General features: G+C 36.0%; 1 protein-coding gene across 1 annotated transcript in view; it reads right to left on the bottom strand.

The window, feature by feature from the left end:
- The window catches only part of LOC129217747 (twitchin-like), a 364,621-nt gene that overhangs the window by 61,769 nt on the left and 279,433 nt on the right, over positions 1-23,419 (bottom strand). Inside the window, 13 exon segments of the mRNA XM_054852086.1 lie at positions 2,136-2,247; positions 3,319-3,621; positions 7,839-7,968; positions 8,874-9,046; positions 9,760-10,038; positions 11,932-12,107; positions 13,937-14,048; positions 15,637-15,834; positions 16,623-16,727; positions 17,779-17,892; positions 18,029-18,217; positions 19,587-19,746; positions 20,776-20,918. Of these exon segments, the coding sequence (XP_054708061.1) occupies positions 2,136-2,247; positions 3,319-3,621; positions 7,839-7,968; positions 8,874-9,046; positions 9,760-10,038; positions 11,932-12,107; positions 13,937-14,048; positions 15,637-15,834; positions 16,623-16,727; positions 17,779-17,892; positions 18,029-18,217; positions 19,587-19,746; positions 20,776-20,918 (2,194 nt within the window).

Genomic DNA, 23,419 nt, shown 5'->3' with positions numbered 1-23,419 from the left:
CGTAAATTTAAGTATTTGGTACGGATTCAGAAAAGAGAGTTGGAGCAAAGACTGGCAGATAACATAAACAGGAATCCCAAGAGGTTTTTTGCATACGCTAATTCGGAGAAAGTTCGAAATAGTCATATTGGGCCACTGGTTGATGAGCACGGAATTTTAATTCAGGACGATAGTGATATTGCTAATGTTCTTAATAACTTTTTTTCGAGTGTTTTTAAGGATAACTGTATCTCAACAGTTGACATCAACAAGACACAAGCTTGAGGACTTTGTATTTTCCAGGGATGACGTTTTACTTCATTTGAAAAAAATTAAAGAGACTAAGGCTCCGGGACCAGATAATATTTTTCCAAAAATTTTAGTTGAATGTGCAGAGGAATTAGCAGATGTAATTGCAAATATTTTCAATGCGTCTTATAACTCGGGGACAGTGCCAGAGGACTGGAAGCTGGCTAACATTGCACTGCTCTTCAAGAAAGGGTCTAAAGGGAGTGCAGGAAATTATAGACCTGTGAGTCTAACTTCGGTGGTTTGCAAAATTTTTGAAACATTGATAAAAATTAAGATAGTAAATTTTTTAGAGACTAATAATCTATTGACTAGTTTTCAGTACGGTTTCAGGAAAGGTAAATCTTGTGCAACTAATTTATTATATTTCTATGACAAAGTTACCATGGCTTTGGACAATAAGAAGCCTGTAGATGTTGTTTACATTGATTTTCAAAAAGCTTTCGATAAGGTACCGCATGTTGCTCTACTTAGCAAATTAGCTGACATAGGAATAGGAGGGAAAACTTTCATTTGTGTAAAAAACTGGCTGACCGGAAGGAAACAAAGAGTAGTTGTAAGGGGAAATTATTCTAATTGGAGTGAGGTTTTAAGTGGGGTTCCTCAAGGATCAGTTTTAGGGCCTGTTTTGCTCATTATTTTCATAAACGATATTTATAAAAATATTTCTGGGAACTTGAATTGTTTTGCTGATGATGTCAAAGTTATGGGGAGTGTCGAAAATGAAGAACAAGCAAATCAGCTGCAAGAGGATCTAGATCATATTACGGAGTGGGCTGATAAATGGGGTATGGCTGTTAATGTTGGGAAATGTCAAGTGCTACATTTAGGGCATGGAAATAAGTGTAAAAGTTATTATTTGCAAGGTTCAGTCATTAGTCTGGCAGAAAAAGTTACTGATCTGGGCGTATTAATAAGTCAGGATTTAAAGTTCAGCCTACAGTGTAGCATAGCTAGCAACAAAGCCAATAAGATGCTTGGGTTTATCAATAGATCTATTTCAAACAAATTTAAAGAAGTTCTTCTGCCCTTATATAGAAATTTGGTAAGACCTCATTTGGAGTATGCTGTTCAATTTTGGTCTCCTTATCTTAAGAAAGATATTAATGTATTGGAAAGGGTTCAAAGGTGGGCTACAAGGCTAATAAATAGACTTTCTCATTTAGACTATGATTCCAGGCTTAGAAGGCTAAAAATGTACAGTCTTGAGCAAAGAAGAGACCGAGGGGACATGATTCAGTTGTTTAAATTTATTAAAATGAAAGATGTTACGGGGCTGAAGTTTAGCACTGAAAACAGGACAAGGGGTCATTGTTTTAAGCTATTTAAATCTCAGGCTAACACAGATATTAGGAAAAATTATTATTATAGCAGGGTAGTGGAACCTTGGAACAGCTTACCGGGAGAGGTTGTAATGAGCACGGGAGTACAGACACAAACACATATGCCTACACAGACATACACATTCCCCACCACACAAACACTCATACACACAACTACCCACACACTCATACCTGCACATAGACACAAACACACATGCCTACACACACATACACTTACCCCCCTACACACAAACACACACATTAACACACATGCCTGCATACACACACACACACTCGTGATTGCGAAAAACGTAATTTGAATTCAAGAGGTCAAAATTCAAATTATTTTTTTTTTTCCTTTTTTAAAGCCTTAATCTCAATTTTGTATTTTAGTTATTTATTTTTAAAAAGGCTTTTACAGAAAATGAAGTGAAATTTAATAATATAAATACACAGATGAGACTGAAGTTACATTTCTAAAAAATAGTAATAACACTAGAGCAGACATAAATGAGTGTTTCTTACCAGACAACTTGCGGTTTTGGGTTCCCAGAAACCTTGCAAGTGAACTGAGCACTTTTGTTCTGCACAGCCATTGTGTTCCTCAGAGGAATGACAAATTCAGGCGGAACGGCAGCTACAGATTTCAAAAAAAGAAAAAGAAAAAGGAAGTTTTAAACACAAAATTAGAGTTCAAAAAGTTAATTCGCAAACTACAGTTCTATGGCATTGGAAATGAAACAAATATCAATTAAGCTGCAAAGTTTCCCTCCAGCTTCTCCACTTTCAAATTCTTCTTTTTTGATATTCAAGACAGGTAATCAAAAAGACATTTTTAAAATGTCTTGTCTGCAACTTAAAACATAGTTTTATTTTATCAATTTATGATACCAGGCAGTGGCGTAATCAAGGAGAGGGTGCATGGGGTATGAACCCTCAACGAAATGAGTAAGATAGTTAAAAAATTAAATATTTGTTTTCCACACAAATTCCCTAGTTATAGAAAATTCGAATTTGAGAAGAAATATTGGACCGAATGGGTACATTAAATAAATTTTGGACTCTGAAATGATACCCTGGCTACGCCACTGTACCAGGACTTGATTACTGAATGTGCCAAACAGACCAGCTAGCTTTACCTACCTAGGCTTAGGACCCCTGCTTTTTAAGAATTCGAAAAAATGACTAAACATGTGGGATTTGACTACTGGTTAATCCAAAGAAGTGTTTAGCTTAGGGCCTCCTGGTACCTTAATTAGGCCCGGTACGTTACTTAAATATAACCATTCGTATAAATTTCAATATAAATTTGCATAAATAAACAAATTTCACTCATGCAAATTCCTATACAGAGTCACAACTGACTACAACTGTATTTATGTCGAGGTCTGCATACTAAGTGCCTTGCCTCCATTATTTTATATACCGATAGATGCCAGCACCATCACCGGATCGAACAGCTAATGAGAATTTAGAACTAGCCCAGGAGCTAATAGCTACCTAGTACTAGCAACCCCAGAGGTATCGTTTCACTTGGAGGACATTGAGACCACGAGCATATTTAACGTCGCCCAGTCCCCTTTAATGACGACGGTGGGTCTTCGACCATCGAGGTTCGAACCCAGGACCCTCCGGCCCCGAATCCGACACTCTACCGATCGGGCTACCACGGCCCTCTCATGCAAATGTTCATTCAGAATTTTCTCACCATTGGGATCTCTGATCTTGACTGACGTTGAATTTGATGAAGGAGGGCTCATTCCGGCCTCGTTGACCGCAAACACCCTGAACTCGTACTGTCTGTCCTCGATCAGATTGGAAATGTTGATCTGGGTGGTGATGGAGAGGGCGGGGCTCACGCGCTGCCACGCCAACGTTCCCACCTCCCGCTTCTCCACCCAGTATCCTTGAATGCGGCTTCCTCCGTCACTCTCCGGTTTTTCCCAAGAGAGATTCACGAAGTCTCCACCGACTTCGGTGACTGTGGGAACGCCAGGAGCACTTGGCTTATCTGCAAAGATGTAGGAAAGAAGAATTGTCTTTCAATGAGCAAATATAAAGGGTGTCCCAAAATTAACGCAAGATCTGAGTTTGCCGCCATTTTTGCAATAAATTGTGGGCAATCTTGAACTAGTATGTTGTGGCCATCACGAAACTTTCTTCTATATTTTTCTTTTTTTTTTCTGATCCCTCCCCATGCTTGACGAGGAAGCAATATTCCCAACAAAAACGAAATTACACATGCAAAAACTTGACCCAATGTCTGAATTATTGCAAAAGCAAAGCAAAGAGCGAAAATTGAAAGTTATTTTAAAAGCCTTACTTGAATTAATTACAAATATTTTATTTGTTAACAAACGCAAGATGGCAACAGCTAAGAATTTTAAATCATCGCGATTTTCTGGTTATTTTCCAACAGTTAAAATCACGCGAAATGCGCAGACGATAGTCTATTACGATTTATCTTTCTTATTGTTGCATTAATAAAACTATTTTTATTCGCTAAAAAATATGATAATAAAAATAAATCAGCACCTCTTGGCGCGATTGGCGCCAAAGTTGAACCAAAGCCTGTTTACATATAGATTCACATATATTCCAAATTTCAACCAGAACGTAGCATTACTTCTTGAGATAGGGCACTCACAATGGAAAAAAAGAACGGGCGATTGCGCTATCCCCTTTTTAGCTGTTGACACCAAAATAAAATCAGCTCTTATATCCACTAAGGGGTACTTGCCGATAAATGTTTCTTTCATTCCGTTCATTATTTCTTGAGATACAGCAGGCACAATTGACGACGAAAAACGTTCTATAGCTCAACCCCCGTTTGAGTTATTGACACCAAAATTGAATCAGCACCTGTTCTTGTTAATGGCAACATATGGACCAAATTTTGTTTGATTCCGCCGGTTACTTCCTGAGGAATAGCAATCACGCGTAACTCAAAAAACGTCCCGTTGCTCCACCCCCCTTAGAGGAATTCGCGCCAAAAACCAATGGGCACAAGTTCACATAGGGGCACATATGTGTACCAAGTTTCGTTCGATTTCATGCGGTAGTTTTTGCTGTAGCGCGGCCACAAAAAAACTGGTCACACACAGACGTGACACACACACACACACACACATACATACATACACACACACAGACAGACAGACATTTTCCAAAAATAGTCGAAATGGACTCAGCACACCTCAAAACGTTCGAATCCGTCAAAATTCGAAATTCGAAAATTTGCACGAATCCAATACTTTCTTCTATGTATTAGATATAGAAGAAAGTAAAAAAAGAACAATTTGGCAGCTGAGGGTCTAGGGTTATTACAAACGGAGCGTTTTCGATTCTATAATGCGTTTTCATTATCGAACAATTATTTGAAAAATAATGAAAGTTTGGGAGGGTCAAGCAGTTTACTGTTATTGGCGCTCGATATCGCAATTAGGTAATGCGCAGGTGGTTGTGGGATTGCTGTCATAGACGTTTGACTTCAAATAACCCCATAGCGAGAAGTCTAATGATGTACAATCACACGATCTAGGGTACAATTCATATCACCGAAACGAGAGAGTACACGAACAGGAAATTCCTTATGCAGTGATTGAATTGTTTCGCTGGCTGTATAATAGCATAACACTCCATTTTTACTAACCCTAAACTTCCAGCTGTCAAACTGTTCTTTTTCCGTGGCTGCCAACAATTCACAGCAAAAATTGTGGCAAATTCAAATCTTGCATTAATTTTGGGACACCCTTTATATCTATAAATTAGGAATGAAAAAATGTATTGGCAGCGATTTTAATGTGTACAGTCGAGTCCCGACTTACGCGAGGGATACGTTCCAAGACCCTTCGCGTAAGTTGAAACTTCGCGTTGTGGAAAAGGGTATGTGTGATAACTTTTATAAACATACCTATACGATTAAAGACACTTGTAAACACCGCCTCAAACTGTCAAAAACCATTTCTTAACTATACATTACTGTTTCTTAAATAAAAAATTGAATTTTTATTTATTGTATTAAAAAAAAAAAACTGCTACGATGCACAAAATCAATGGGAAAGAAGACGTAAAATAAAACGCTACGGTGCGTACATTATGTAGCAAGAAAAACAAGTGCACTATAGTTGTTGAAACTTTCTCTTTTTCCTCCTATCTTCACAATCTTTAAATGAAACAGCGCTCTTAGGTGTCATTATATTTCATTAACTTTCCCCATATAGAATGAAAAAAAAAAGGAAAATGAGGAGCATAGAGTTATTTGTATAACCGATGTTCAGACTAGTACGGTGTGGGAACTTCCGCTCTCAGTGATGCCAAAGGTATGAAGGTCCATTCACGAAAAAACCGCGATTCCCTTCGGAAAATTTTCGTGTTGCGGATGAAGAATTCGCGTTAGAAATAAAATTCTTTACCGGGGGAAAAATCGCGTTATAGCCATTTCGCGTAAGTCGGATCGCGTTGTAGCGGGAGTCAACAGTATTACTATATTTTTTTTTTCTTTCTTTGGTAACGTATTATCACCGTCGAAAGTTTTCCGAAACCAAAACAGTCGTAAAATGAGCGATAATCCGCCAATGATGGAGTCATCTAACCTGCTCTACTGATTTTAGAAAACCTTTGGATGGGAACTTTGAATTATTATGTCGTTTAAAGTTTCTTTTAAGGGGACGGTGGACCTTTAAAACTTTTTTTAAAATTATTTATTAATTTTGAAATATGAAACTTGGCATAAAAATTAGTAAGTTTTGCAAGTTTAGTAGTTTTGCATTTAAAAAAAATGCAAAAAAATAAAAAAATAATTAAAATTAAAATTTTGAAATTTAAATTAAAAAAATTAAAATGCTCCATGCGACTCAATTTTTGCTTTTCTCTCAAACAATTTTTATTTTATCAGAGAACAGAACATTGCCAAGAACTATATTCGTTTAAGGATTGGTCCATTATCAACTGCACAGTATTTTTTATTTTCGCGTAAAGCAATAATTTTTGTTGCGAATATTACGTAAAAATCAACACATTAATATTTTTAAGCAACGTAAAATTCTCTTAAGCCTTAATGCACACCCAGTTTTATCAAACTACTACCAAAGTAATATATTCTGAAATTTCAGCCATATCGAACAGAAATTAAGTCGCATGGAGCTTTTTTTAATATGTGTCAGCATCGAATTTTCCATTCCACGATAAATGATGGTTTGACAGCCATTTAAATCGAAAACACGCTATGTTTACTTTTTTTACAGCATATAACTTCGCGGTAACACATCAGATCAACAAGCGATTTTTTTTTTTTTTTCAAACGATTCAGCACATTCTTTTTTTTTTTTTTGTTATTTCCACGGGGAAAAAATTATATTTTTGACCGATTTGGGCTGTTTGGAAGGTCCACGGTCCCTTTAAATCAAGTAATTGTTTGAAGAAATGTCATAATTTGCATTAAAACGTAAAATAATTCTCCAAGTGAATAAATTAATCCATTAAAATCCAGATAGGTCGAATTCACAAAACGGACAAAATCTCACAGGAGTCTGGTAGTGACACATTTGTGACATGTTTCATGTGACTTCACTATGAAGTCACTGCAACAATTGAACAGTGTCCAATCACTTTGTGACGTTGACTTTCTGCGGAAAGACATTCGAAAGTTGCTACAACCTGCTGATGACTTTACAGCGACGTTTTGTGACCGTCACGTGACAGGAACCTTCATGCAAAAGTCACATGACTTACACAGAAGGGTCGCACATTTCAATCGCTATGTTATTGGAGGGAAGGGCGTATGGCAAAGGCTGAGCCATTGACATTTTTAGGGTGGTATTTTTAAGAGATCTTAGTCTTTTTTGAAGGGATCTCACTCTTTGGAGATGCTCCATAGTATTTGAGAGCATTTGCTCTTGAGGATCGTAAAAAGCAAGGTTGCGGATTCCGAGTCGGATATATTTTGGAAGAAAATGCCTCTTTAAATTCTAGGAGTCGGAGTCAATCATTTTCCCTCTGAATTTGCATCTCTGGCACGACTGCGGAGTCGGACTGTTTTTAAGGTAAAAGATTCGGAGTCTGAGCCAGAGTCGGTTATTTTCTCTCCGACTCTGCAGCCTTGGTTGAAAGTTTCCCTCAACTGTAAAATTTAGGCATGGTATGAAACAATGGCTGCGATGTAATAATAGACATAACAGCATCTTGAAAATTTCATGCAAAGAACAAGATTAAATATTTTTTCCTCACCATACGGCAATTTAGCAATAATTGGATTAGTCCCTTCGAGTGGAAGACTTTGTCCATTTTCGTTGACGGCCATCACTCGGAAGAGGTATTCACCTCCTTCTGTGAGTCCCTGAGCAGTGAAAACTAATTCCTGCAATGTGAACGGAAAACTTTAACGCCTTGTTGAATATCTAGTTAGAAAACTCAAGAAAATTAGAGGATAAAAAGTCGTTATATTCGAAGATGGGTGATCTCAAGCTATGCGCGTGCATAAATATATTTATTTCAACAAATAAATGTACACATGCAATATGGCGGAAACTTGGAGCAAATAATTGATACATAACTTAAGTCCGAAGTAATCAAAATAAAAAATAAAAAGTGTTATAAAAACGAAAAAATAAGTAAATCAGTTTTTTTTTTTTTTTTTTTGTCAAATCTCACAATTTATTTGAATACAAAAAGCGGATTTTCTTCGCAGGGCCAACAAGGTTCCAATTCAAGAAAAATCTAAAACATTTTATGGAGTTCAATTAAACCCTTTTAATTGAAAATCTAACTGATGATTAGAATATAGAATATGTTTCTTATTCTATTGCGAAAATCGTTTTGAAGAAACGACATCATATTTACATCATTTATCTTTTGTTTAAACATCTAAAGGAATGAATGTAATCCATACCCATACATTTGCGTTTGTAGAAGATATAAAGAGAAACCCTTACAAACTTTGGAAAATTCAATACTTTTCTTCGAGAGTAACAATAAAAATATAAAATGTGGTAAAAAGAACAAATATACAAGTAAAATGGTCTCGGAGTGAGCAAAAGTACCTTTTAATTTTGTTTACCTCCAAGTATTTTTGTAATAGAACCATACATTGAAATTTAAAGTAAAGTAGCCTTGGAGATTACGGACTCATCCAATGTGTGACGTTACTCGACAATTCGTCTACTCATTAAATGTGTGACATGCTTGATTTCCCACCCTCCAAATCGCATTAAAAGAGCATAATAATAAATATATGCCTTAGTATGAAATTTAATTTTGACGTACTCTGCAGTAGCTTGAGGCTACAACCCATTGGCTGTGACTTGTTTCTTTTCTTTCTACGACGTAGTTGGTAATCTTGCTGCCTCCATCGTGCAAAGGCGGCCTCCAGCTGATAGTAGCTGTGTGCTGGGTGATGTCAGACACCTCCAGGGGACCTTGGGGTGGACCGGGCAGTCCTGCAATTAAAACAAAGAACACGTTGAAGAACTGGTAACTAAATTCTGTTATAGAAATATCCAAGAATGTTTTGGAATACTTTAACCGTTTATTTCAGATACAAATCAAGCATCAAGTAATTACATTTCGAAAAAGTATTTTTAGCATCCTATTGAATATTTCAGATAATTATAATATTTTAAACAGAGAAAGATGCATGTGTAGGTATATTTCTTTCAGTAAAAAGCTTTGCAGACCTTAATGAACAGTTTAGATGATATAGTTCAACTTAGAAGTTTCGGCGTTTGACTGGTTTCTGAAACAAACGGTCAACTGTTGCCAATAGCTTGACTCTCATATTTACACCTACATTCGTTAGAAGAAATACTACAAGCAGAAAACTATTAATTCTTATCTTTTGATACTTTTATGATCTTAGTTGTTGACAAATACATCATATGCTTATATTTCATTATCATGTTTAGGAAAAGGACGCTATTTGTTTTCTAGAAATTTGAAACATGGGTATAAAAGGGAAAACTAAAGATACAAAAATGTGAAAAGCATTCGTAAACATTTAGTGTAAGGAGTGGATTAACAGAATAATTACACAAACGACACAGACTCGATTCCTGGCATGGGATGTACTATCACGATTTTCGCGCCTAGTTGGGGAGTTAGGGAGAGAGTTGGTCTGCTTTAAGATGCCAAACACTGCCACAATAAACCTTACCTGTTACTGTTAAGGCGAAGCAGCCATCAGCTTGACCACTATCGTTCTTCACAACGAGCTTGTACTTCCCTTCGTCCGTTTTCAAGGCTTCCCTCAAGTAAATGATGACGTAATCGTCAAACACCGTGTACTTGAGATGTTTGTCCTCTTTGACTTCCAAGCCGTCTTTGAAGAGTTGGACGTCGAAAGGACCTGTGCCGGAGAAGAAGATTTTGATCTTGCCGTTGTCGTGTTCGGGGAAAGATACTTCATTCGGGCATCTTTCGATTTTCGGTGCAGCTGCAGAAAGACAGGAAAATCAATTAATCGTGCATAGGCTGATAAGCAGTTACTGTCCTTAAACTAGGACTAAGGCAGAACTGCATGCAATATACTGACAGCCCGTTTATCACATTAGGAGACAGTAGCTTCGCCATTTTTATGGAGTCATCAGTCAAAGCAGAAGTCATCTCACTGTAACTGAGACTACCTTCCAACTGATGTCCAAAATTACTTCTTTATAACAGGAATGTCGGTCGGAAAAATGACGGCACACGACATTTTTCTTTTTTAATGCGTCAACTACATAAATTAAGCTTTCTAGAACAATTAACAACTTTTTGAGCCCTCTTTAACTGCTGCGAACCATGAAAAAAAATAAAATACTGCAAAATACGATCAGAAATGTTGACAAGACTCTTTTGTAATAACATTTGCTGCACTGTTCCCTGTTGGTACCACACTGCTTATTGATAACACTTTATCATCAGTTAGGCTTTCTGATGACTGTAAAATGCTAATTTAAAGAACTATTGCTAGCCAACATCAAAAAAAAGGGGGGGGGGATTCGCCGAATTGGTCTACAGTACCTTATTTGGCGCTTCCAGCTCCAGAAAATTTAGTATCTTCGTCTGCGAAGAAATTTGGAAAGTAAAAGTTTATATTCGAGATAACAGACAATCAAATGCTTTTGATTTTATGTTTTGCAGACTGAAGTCAAGTTTAAAGCAGGAAAAGAGGCAGAGCAAGCATTATCCAAATGAAACCTTGACTAAAGTAATAGTTTTTCACAACGTTGTGTCTGCCCTATTTAGCAGAAAATAAAATTACTTATTCTGTTTCCCTGTTGTTCTTAAAAATCAGTGTCAGGGGGTCATCTGCAAATGATATCATGATTAGACTGGGGAGGAGATTATAGAAGTTTGTCACGACGGAGGGGGGGGGGGATACCGAGAACTGTGACATCGCACATTTTGGTCGAAAGAAAAGCAAATTTTTAAACATAATATTAATGCAATTTTACAAACATTTGATTCGGGGAAGCGGTCTAAGGCAAAGTGTGACAAAGGGATGGCGGGATGTTGAAAAACGTGACATTATTTATGAACAGCCCCATAATAACCGCGTCTACACCAGACTTTTGCAACTCACAAGTCCCCGCTCTAACTTGAAAAAAAAAAAGAGTTGGAAAATTAACCGTTTACATGTGAAAGGGGTTATACCCGAGAAAGCGGTTTAGTTTTACCCAGAATCCTCAGCGGCTATACCCAGCAAGTGAACAAACCCGTTGTGTAGTGCATTCTGGGTAAAAACCCACCCTTTGCTCTGGAAAGAAGCAGGAGGGAGAAATATCATGTACCAGGGAAATGTGGTTTAAAGCAAGGTTTTTTTTTTTTTTTTTCAGGGGTAGAAAAGCTCCATGTGAACTGGGGGCTACTGATACAAAAAGCAAAATGTTTAACTTCTCATGGGCCGTGGTAGCCTGATCGTTAGGGCATTGGACTCGGGACCGGAGGGTCTCGGGTTCGATCCTCACTGGTCGAAGACCCACCGTCGTCATTAATGGTGACTGGGCGACGTTAAATATGCTCGTGGTCACAATGTCCTCCAAGTGAAACGATACCTCTGGGGGTGCCAGACTAGGAAGTTATTCGGCTCCTGGCCTGGTTCTAAATTGTCTCTCGAACTGTTCATAGATGGCACCACCATCTATTGTGTTGTCATTGTGCTGTCCTGGGAAACAAAAATCCTGGAAACATTGTGGATTAATAGAGGTATAAGCTTCCCTAGTGGAATAGCAGAAACCTCAATCTGTGTGTGTGAAAGAAAGAGAGAAAGAAACTTCTCAAAAAATCAATCATCGTTACAAAAAAATAAATAAATAAATCACCCATCTTATATTTCTGTACTCACCGGCAATGCTGAGTTTTGCAGAGCACTTGACTGAGCCGAGACTGTTACTGAGCTCGCACGTGTACTCTCCCTCGTCCGTGTCCCACAGTTCAGAGAAGACCAGCTTAAAGATGCCAGTGTCCATGTCCTTCTGAGTGATGCGGCCGGCGGGATGGATTTCACGCCCATTCTTGAACCTGCAGGGGTTTCAAATTCATTAACAAATGTTTCTCAGATCTACTTCAAAAAAAAAAGTACTACTGTCCGACCACGTTTGCCATGGAGTTGGCAAGCGGCCAGTGAGGACGATTCTATCTGAATGAGGAGGAAAAGGGAGGAAAAAATTGCTGATCGTTTTTCGTTCATTTCAAGGAGGCTCTGCAAAATTTAGAGGCTAGCACATCTGTAATATCAAACTCGCGTCCCTGCAAATTAATACTGAAGCATCTGTTTTGCCTGCAAACAGGATGTTCATCTTTCCATGCCATTGGTGCTCAAACAGTAAATGTTTGCTTCTTTATTAAAAAAAAATTACTATTTAAGTTCTGAATTAAAAAAATGGATTCCGTTTTTTCCCCCCCTACTGTTGATTGTTTAATTTGGGAGGGTATGGTCCTTCTGGGCTAAACATAAAACAATGATTTTTTTTTTTCATTTCTTGTTGCTGTGTCTCTACTAATATGCTCTTCTCACTTTACCTTGAAATGCAGTCTGTCACAGGAAATAGGAAAAAAAAATAATAATTTGGATATAAATCTTAATGCTTTTTCAGGTTAGAAATTTAGAAATTTTTAGGGGCTGTTTTAAGGGTATTTTCCCCTCTTTTGGGGAGGTCTTCACGATTTTCTAGGGGGTGCGTCCTTGCTCTTAGGGGGGGAGGGCACCTCTGATTCGATTTAATCACGGAACAACTTTGACATCATATTTATGAATCAGATGCGATTTATTGCCCAAGATTGGTTTAAAACAAACAGGGAGTAAAGTTGTAACACGACGAGAATCTCTTTGAATGTGTGTAGTCAACTGAGACTCTGGGATCGACATGCAGTATTTTCTCTAAAGCAAATTTGCAAAAGGTCAACTTTCTATTGTTTATACGCGCCCTGAAAAGCTCCCTTTAGAGAAGTGAAGCTCGTTCAGCTAACAATATTCAATTTCGATGCAATACTTAAAACTTCACATTCTTTATGAATCGCATTAGGCATATCTACGATGAGAAATCAATGAAGAAAAAATTTCAAAATATTACTATTGCAGTCATTATTTTGTTCCTTCGCCACAATTTATGATTGATCAAACCCTTAGAAGAAATTAAAGGTAAAGAGAGTGAAGCCCTTTATTCTTAAAGCAAGGATCTCAAATCATATGATTGATTTTAAAGAAAAGCATTGGAGGAGAAATCAGGGTACTTTTTCTAGTTTCACGCAAAACGTGTCAATCAATTGTGGTAGTTGAACATAGAGTAAAGAAATTACATAGAGAGGCGCCGCTATACTAAGAAATTGAAGTCGGAAGTTGCACCGCTGTATCCCAAGATCCTAAGCTTCTTGAGATACATCTTGATTCAAAACACTCCATTACTGAATCTCAATTGGTTGTTAATTTAATCTTAGATATCGTTGCAAGTTTATGAAGCACGTTTTTGAAATTGCATTAAAACATGAATTAAAATGCAAACCAATCCGCCTGCTACTTTATACGGTCCCTTTGCGAGATTGGTAAAAACTATTCTCGCGAAGCGATCATGTTATCATAACCCCGCCCATCATTGCACCGCTGCATCCCATAATTCCGGCCTCAATTTCATCTCCTTTTTACCATAGACGGGGATTCTCTATGTATATTTCTTTACTCTATATAGTTGAATTATTCCGGATCGTGGACTCAACTTTCGCTAAGAAAATCTCAATTGGCTTACTCCCTCCAGTTACAAATCCCTGCTCTCAGATCAAACCAGCCAAATAAAGCTCTACTTTCATTACATTACCAGCAACATCCATGGAATTCAAAATTCTGGCATACTTACCATCGGGCTGTTGGGAATGGTTTTCCTACGCCTTCACACTCCAGAGCAATGGCCTTTTTCAAGTTGCAACTCTTATTCGATAAAGGCCTGATAAACTCAGGTTTCAAGCCATCTAACAAAGAAACAGCTTAATATTTATGAGCACTTCTTTTACAGCAATATTTTTATAACAAATAATTAGTAATCAATACATTAGTCAGTAAGTATTTTTGAAATACTCTGCTATTCTTTACTAATAATAAAGATGAAAGTCTCTGTGTCCGGAGGATGTCTGTAGGATGTCTGGATCTCTGTGACGCGCATAGCGCCTAGACCGCTCGGCTGATTTTCATGAAATTTGGCACAAAGTTAGTTTGTAGCACGGAGGTGTGCACCTCGAAGCGATTTTTCGAAAATTCGATGTGTTTCTTTTTCTATTGCAATTTTAAGAACAAAAATATTATAAGATGGACGAGTAATTTACGAAATTATCTTAACGTTAAACCCGTAACATGGGCACAAGCCATTTGGCGAGACACGAAATTATCATAACGTGGAACCGTAACATGGGTACAAGCCAATAGGCGAGAAAATTCACCATACATTTGTAAATATACAGGCGAACCAAAAGACCTTTTAATCTTTCTATTACGGGCAAAGCCGTGCGGGTACCACTAATAAGAAATAAAACTGCAAAGAGCATCGAAAATGTTCGATACATTGCAAAACTTCGTTCGGGCTAGAATACGCTCAAAGCGATCATGACGTCACGTGAGAAGTGTGAGCTGATTGCTGGGACTCAAATTAAGCAGAGTTCAAGAGTGAACGCTGCTTTAAATTTGCAGTATATGCACTGTGAAATAATTTAATTTAATAAGCAAGCCTAAAACTTTGAACCTAGTTACTGGTAAATAATTTAAAGATAAAAATCGATTTAAAATGTATTTTTAGTTTTGGGGGACAGAATTTCTGCATTCTTCTCCTAATCTCGATTAAGTTTTAACGAATTCACTCTCACACATCTAAATGTATTTCATTTTAAATACGTTTCTAGGGAGAAACCTTTAAATCTGATAATACATGGAGCAGTTCTTTACTTCAATATGCTTGGTTTCTTACATAATTCATTCACAACAGCTTATTCTGAGCTTTAAAACAATAAACGCTTAGGAGAAACCAAACCTGTAACAAACGCATTGTAGATTTGGATTTTTTTTATTCTTTTTTTTATTAATAGAAAATTTACAAAGAGGAGTCCATTGAACTTTTTCTCTAAATTGTACGGAAGTAAATTTTCAACCACTCATTACATGCAATGAAAAATTACGTTACAAAAGTGATATAGTTTTGGCATAAGATACAGGAAAATTTAACATCCTCTACATCTCATATTTTGTTCAGGGCAGAATAGTCATTTTAAACTTAGACATAACGTTGTCAAAAAGAAAATTCAATGTTTCACCACGAAATTGTTTAAACCTTAGCTACATCCATCTAATTGGTTTCACCAATGTAAGGATGCTTTTACAAAATGGTGAATACCTAAAGCACCATCACATTGGTGAAACTTTTCACCATTAAGATGCCTGCAGCTAAATTTTGCTACAATAAATTTCCATCTGGGTGAAACATCGAACTTAATTTTGTGTAGTATGGTTCTTTTTCAAGCAAAACTAGTAAAAATATCTGTGGACCAAAAGTCATCTAGAGAGATTACTCACCAGCAACCTCCGTCACCTTGATTGGCATCGTGGCGGCGCTGGGGTCGCTTTTTCCTGCAGCGTTCACGGCAAAGACGCGGAATTCGTAGTCATGAAATTCCATAAGATTGAGGACTGTGTACTCACAATCTGGACATATGTAGTCGTTGGCACGAATCCAAACATTGCTGTTCCTTTCCTTGCGTTCAACTACGTAACCTGTTTTTTGAAAATAATATTTAAGTTGCAGATGATATTAAGGGGTCAAAGTACCTTTCACACTTTTTTTTAAAATTTAAGTAAATTTTATATTTATTTGAAACCATAACATGCATACTCATTTCTTAATCAATAATTTATTTTCAAAATTAAAAAATATTGCCTACTTTTTTTAAAAATTCAAAATTGAGGAAAACTTCAATTTTTTAAAATCCCTAAGGCTTTTTTATTTTTCACTAATTTAAAAAAAAGTTTATAGCTAAACGATCACTATAATCATCTCTAAAAATCTATGCATTCATTTGCTTATGAGTTTATTAGTAAATTTTCTGTGATTAATTATGTAAAAAAACCAAAGTTTTTTTTTTAAATTGGTTTTTAAAGGTTTAACATGCTGTAAACATTTGAATAATTTATAAAATGCTTATCCAATGCACAGTTTTGTCAAATATGTTATCCCAATTGCAAAAAGTATTACTTTAAAGCTGTATCTTTAATAGAAAAAATATCCTTAGGGATTCTTATGACATGAAAACACAAAAAAAACCATCATCGAGAAAAAGGAATTTAAAGTTTTTCTTTTGCGTAAGAACACATAGCGAGCATGACCTAAAACCACTCATAACTTTTTTAATATTTGAACTAAAGCAATAAAACTTTTTCCCTGTGTTTGGAATAGTTTTTAATTTTGAAATAAGCAATAAAATTTTTTTGATCATTTCATCATTTCTGAGGTATTGTAACCCCTTAAAGAATAATAAAATGGCTAATTTTAGTGGATCACCCACCTGTGATCTTGCTTCCTCCGTCTGTTCTTGGCTTGTCCCATTTCAGATCGATATAGGATTTTCCTATCTTTCCTGGTCTCACATTCAGAGGAGGAGATGGTACATCTGTTAAAGGAATAGGAATTCGATAAAATTCTCAAAAGAAAATTATTTTTTACAAATGTTACAAAGTTTACTTCAAAATAAACGTCTCATCGGAATGTGTCCTGGAGAAATGATACCGTTTATTTAGCAAAGTTTAGTGCAAATTTTGTACCCTCTGCTCGCATAGCTGGTAATATATTAGCGTTACATGCGAGACTTTATCTTCAAAATCTACGAAACACCATCATTTAACAAGCCCTACTACAAACTACCCGTTCTGTCTTGCCCCAAAAAGCTTTTACGCGCGGAGCTCCACTGTTGCCATGCGTGCTATGTTCTTTAACGTTTTCACAAACTTCAAACGTCCGATCATGAGTTACTGAAAAACCGGCTAGTCACTAAAATTAAAAAAAAAAAAACTTTGGTAACTAGTTGGAACCATGTGAAACCTGTATCAGTCATTCCAGCTCAAAACTGACTCTATGTTTACCTATTTTAAAGCTGCTGTTGATTCGAGAGCCATTTGATCAGAATATTTCATGTTTTGCCTCCCAAAACATTTCAAAAAAAAAAAAAAAATTCATGTCTTCATCTGATTGCACTGCATAGTAAACATATACATAGACTACAAATTAATAATATTAAAATTATTAACTTGTACATGCAGTTATTTGAAGCTGCAAAAAATCGCCCCTCCCCCTCCTTCTGTGGCCAAAAGTTTTAATCAATACCGTGTAGAAAATATGGTGTTATGCAAACATTATTTTGCTTGGTAAATTATATCGTAAATCTTATACCATAGCTCAAAAATCTTTTCGTGATAATTGAAATGATTGGTTTTACTAAGCCATTAAATTGAGGTACTCGATTTCTATTCATTCATTCAGACTCACTTTCTATTCATTTAGAAGGCATTCTCTCATTACTGGGTATTTTCGAACTTGAATCCAACAAGGACACACAAATCCAAGATTGCTGTAGTCGACTACTATTTTATTTGTACAATAGAAAGGTAACTTGGATCTCTTTTTATTTTGTACCGTTCGGAAAATCTTTAAGATTAATTACTTACTTGATTTGGTCTTGAGTCTAAATGAAGATGTTGGTTTGCTTGGAGTGCTGAAACCTGCAGCATTTTTGGCTTTCACACGGAATTCATAGTCCACATTCTCACTCAAGTTTGGTACTGAAATTGAAATTCAATGCTTGATGAAAACCAAGTTAAATATTCAACAGGCAAGGTATCTTAAAACTATCGAAGTACTCATGAGGGCACATAAAACGGGATATAATTTCATTAAGAACAATATTTTGAATCTCACCTCTGAAAGAAGTGTCCTTGACGAGCTGTTCGGATGCTGGCTTCCACCTTCCATCCCTCGGATCCCTGTACTCAACCTGGTAGCCCTGGATCTTGGAGCCACCGTCACTCTTGGGTCTCTCCCAAATCAGATTTACACTACTCTCATCAGAATCCGTAATTTGAGGTGTCCCTGGTGCACTGGGAACATCTAAAAAGAATTAAACATAATTGAACATTTCTGACATTTATTACAGGGTCCATTATGAAAGTAATGAGCATAATGTTATTGTGACGCGACGATAGATGGCAGCACGGTAAAACCGGCTGGGAAATGTGGTGCGGGATATGCCCTTGCAATGCACCCAGTCGTCAGTTGCTTTCGAGCAGTGTGAGCGGAGATAAGTGCCTCCGCTTGAAGTATGTTTTCAACTTTTGTAACATAACGCAATGGAGCGTTCGCTTGAACAATTTTACGCCATAAAGTTTTGCGTGAGGTTTGGAAAAAATGCAACCGAAACATTCCAGATGCTGCAAGAAGCCTTCAAGGACGATTGCATTTCAAGATCACAGTCTGGGAAGTGGCACAAGGCATTCAAAGAGAGCCAGGAGGAGGTCGCCGACGAACCCCGTTATGGATGTCCCCCCCCCCCCGGTGATCCCTCACCACCTTACAGTCCCTACTTAGCTTCATGTAACTTCTTTTTGTTTCCGCGACTCAAGAGAGAGAGAGAGAGAGAAGAAAGGAAAACATTGGGGAACCTTGGGAAACATCCAACACCATGTTACAACGTTCCTGAGAGGCATTCCCTAGGAAGAGTTTCAGGGTGCCTTTCAGGCGTAGCAAACACGTCTCCGCAAGTGTATTGATGCAGGAGGAATGTATTTTAAAGAATATTGAACATTTGTACAAATTACGATCAATAAATATATTTTGCCAGTAAATGCTCATTACTTTCATAATGGACCCTGTAAAAGCCAGATTTACGCTATTCTCGTCGAATGTGCTAAGAGGAGTAATCCTGGAACACTGGGAATATTAATAATGTTAAACTGTAATCGATCATGCCTGACATTTATTGTACAAAGCAAAACGATATCCATTTCTATCAAGGTATTATCTTACGTGTATTGAACATTTATTTCGTGACTTAAACTTCTCTTGGGTTAACCTTCTTGTGAGTTATCCCTCACATCAGTTAACTTCTTCTCTATTTGTCAGTAACAATATTTTTAAAATAACTCCTCGATACTGCAATTCACGTTGGACCCTCTGAAGCGACTCTACTTCAAACAAAGCTGTCTTGCGCATTATTTCTCAGATAAGTTATTTTCAAGCTTTTAAGTCCATTTAAACCTCGTCTAACCACCTCTTGCAGGTTTTCCTCGTTTTAGTTCCTCTTTGCATTGACTTTTGAACACATTTTTTTGTACATTGGTCGTCATCTATTGCCTCAATATTTATGTTCCCCTTTTATACATTATTAATCTTTAATTCGTTCAAGAAAGTTACATTTTATAGTTAATTCAAAGAATAGTTAATTCAGAGTAGTTGAAATGAAAGGTGCCTATAAACATACCGAAGGGGAATTTAGCAATAATTGGCTTCTCCGATGTCAGTGGTGGTCCAACGCCGTATTGATTTTCGGCGCAAACTCGGAAACTGTACTTCTTATTGGGTTCCAAGCCAATGACGTCATAATGGCAGCCGCGGACATAGCTGCTGACTTTCATCCATGCCTAAAACACATAAAAGTATATTAATCTCAGAACAAAAATCCTGTGATGTAACATAGCAAGTATGTTGTGTTAGCAGAGTTGATATGCAGATTTAAAAAAAAATCCAAGAAGTCGGTATCCCGAGTTGATCATTTTTCGTCCAACTCCGCTGTCTTAGAGAAAAGATTTTCACTAAGAATTCATTTCGTTTTAATTCCGTCATATTTATCTCCGATATTCGTCAATATTTAGTCTACCATATATGGTATTTCGATTTTCATTGATAACACTTTTCCTATTTCTTGAAACCAAAAACTGAGAAGGTATTTTGAATCCTCACAATTGTTTCAATTTTTTCGTACTAGAAGAGTCTTTCAGTTTTTGATTTCTTAAAAATTTTTTTTGAAAATCTCCAGTAGGCGTTAAGAATGGGATCGATATTTGCCTTTAATTTCCCCGTTGGCGCTAATGTTACTATTTTTTTTTTTTTTGAACTGTTCAAAACTGAACAAAAAATAGTTCAAATTAAAAAGTAAAATATGAGAATAAGTTTTCCTCGCTGTGATCTTTTGAACAAAATAAAGTTTTCGAATCGGATTATTGACTCAAAATTTATTAGAGAGAGACAGATACACATTTTCTCCATCTCAAACTCTACTTTCTAATTTTAAAATGTTCAACATTTAATTGATTATTTTGCATGTTTTTGACTTTTGTTTTGTTTCTGGCGATAATTATAAGATGCATTATGCTTTTTTCTTGCTTTCATCTTGTTTTATTTATTTTTACATAAAAGCAGGCTAAAAAGACAGGTGCTCTTGCGTACGTTGAACAAATCAGCATAAGCCTGTTATTTCCTCGTATGACTCTCAGTTCGGGATACAAACGCACTCGAGAATTAAAGCCCTTGTCTCAACTTAACTCTATCATCTGAGCCTAGTCTCCCCTATAGCTCAGTGTTTTATGATTCGTTGATGAAACTCCACGAAAAGGATGGACATAAATATGAACATCACACTGCAAAATTTATGGTTATTAATTTCTACTCACATTCAAGGCTGGATCTAGTTTTTCAACCACATAGTTAGTTACCGGACTACCGCCATCATCCGCAGGTGGTTTCCATGACAATGAGCAGTTTTCCGGAGTAATGTCTGAGATTTCTAGAGGTCCTTGGGGTGGCCCAGGCTTATCTGAAATAAACAGTAATTTAGAAACTCTTCAGTCACACAACTAAATATTTTTCGCAAAATTGTGATTTTAGTTCTTTTCAGAATTTGCTTCCTAATGGAACAATATCCCCTCTCCCTTTTATCGAATCCTACAAACAGATGTTATCAAAAATAAAAGTGTAGAGGGTACATCCTTTCAACAATATGGACAAAAGGTCAGTAACAGAAGATTATTATCTATAAGGTCCAACGACATACGTCCAATCAACATAATATCTGATGAAGAGAAATTTCGGCAAACTTGCATTGCATAAACACAAAGTCTGAAGAACAAAGGGGGGATAAGATATTAGGTCAGGTTTTCAGGGATTCAAGTTCTAATATTGATTAGATCCTGGTCCAAATGTCAAATTTAAAAACAATGACTGTATTCAGACATCCAAGCGTTGTCAGATATAAATATTTAAGGGTTCACAGCACCTTTCAAGCAATTTTTTTAAATTTAAGTAAATTCTATTATTTGTTGAAACCATAACATGCTTACTTACTTTGTAATCAATAATTTTTTTAAAAAATTTTAAATATTGCTTACTTTTCTTAAAAATTCAAAACATTTAGGAAAATTTCAATCTTTTAAAATCCCTAAGCCTTTTTTGTTTTTAAACTAATATAAAAAAATCTTTTTGCTAACCGATCACCATCATTATTTCTAAAAATCTGTGCATTCATTTGCTTTTGTGTTTGCTAGAAAATTTTCTGTGATCAATTACGGAAAAAATCGTAATTGTTTTAAAAAAAAAATTGGTTTTTAAAGGTATAACATGCTTTAAACATTTGAATAATTTATAAAATGCTTATCAAATGCACAGTTTTGTTAAATATATTATCTTAATTGCAAAAAGTATTACTTGAAAGCTCTATCTTTAATAGAAAAAAATCCTTAGGGATTCTTATGACGCGAAAACACAAAAAAAACGATCATCGAGAAAAATCAATTTAAAGTTTCCTTTTTGCATAAGAACACATAGCGAGCATGACCTAAAACCATTCATAACTTTTTAAATATTTGAACTAAAGCAATGAAACTTTTCCCCTGTGTTTGGACTAGTATTTAGTTTAGAAATAAGCAATAAAATTTTTTTTGATCGTTTGGTCATTTTTGAGGTACTGTAACCCCTTACTTGAGACTTGAGATCAAAATTTCGTCGCCTCAGAGCAACAGTGGAGCATCTTTGTGTTATTTGCGGGATTTGATGTCTTAGTTTTGCTCTGAGGCGACGATATGTAATGCTTCAGAAAACTCACTGTTTACTGGATGTACCTTTTTCTATTCCTCTAAATACAATAACAATGTAAATCCCAAATCATCATTACGAAGGACGCATGTATTTATCGAATGTCAAATTGAATATTAAAAAAAAAAAAAGCCGAGTTTTTGTAGACAATCATAGTAAATTAATTTGCTTAAGTAACTTTTTTTTTCTTTATTTTTTTATTAAATTTTATTTTTTATTCATTTTTTAATAGATACAGGAAGTTGTGGAACTTATTTTTAAATTGGTACTTGACTTTCTATTAAATAATTGGTGAATTTCATTTAGGTTTTTAGATGAAGCGGCACCAAAACAATAATTATATTTTTATAAAATTTGGAGCTACAATATGCTATTGTAGCACGTATTTTCTGAATATAATAATATACGATAAATAGTAAGTAGTCAAAAGTAACAAAACTAGGGCAGAAAGCATAACTAGATGTTACATCCCGGTTATCACAAATTTGTCATTTCAACTGCGCTTGCGCGCGGACTTAGCTTTTTGGGCTTTCTCTTTTAAGATTTCGTGTTGCTTGTTTATATTTAGGCTGAGTGAGAGTCCCACCAAATTAATGAATGAGATTAGAATATTTTCACGGCGATTTCGTGATATCTTATATGAAACTACGGATATGAATAACTGATAATCTTAAGAGAAAAATGACACTACAATGTTTGTTAGTTTGGAAATATTTATTTAATATAAATGTAAAACACGTTGTGTACTTCAAAAATGATTGGAATATTAGTACAGAAAACAGTCTTTTGCGGATATTTTACGTTAAGCGTAAACAACTTAGTGTTATACATTTTAATTTAGGTTGAGGGTTTGGCTTTGTATTAGAAGTGATGCTGCAATTCTATTACGCTCTTCTGAGGTTAAAAATGTGGTCCTGAAAAAGGACAGACAAATCAGACACCGAATCCATTAATAATTAAGACGCAAATTCAATCTTTACCGAGGCCTAAAAACTAAATCAGAGAAAACTTTGTGACTTCTAATTTTTATCTGTTGACATCTCATATTTATTACCAAATTTTAAATGTTTGTAATTAATTTTAGCAAGATTTTTGAAATCAGCTAAGTCCGCGCGCAAGCGCAGTTGAAATGGCAAATTTGTGATAACCGAGAATTAACGTGGAGTGAAAGAATACAGGATCAACAATATTGTAGATACAGCACGATGTTACACATTTCTATATTTT

The sequence above is a fragment of the Uloborus diversus genome, chromosome 2 (genome assembly GCF_026930045.1).
Source record: "Uloborus diversus isolate 005 chromosome 2, Udiv.v.3.1, whole genome shotgun sequence".
Lineage (NCBI taxonomy): Eukaryota > Metazoa > Arthropoda > Arachnida > Araneae > Uloboridae > Uloborus > Uloborus diversus.
The sequence above is the reverse complement of the archived record's forward strand: the minus strand, read 5'-3'. Positions and strand labels throughout refer to the sequence as shown.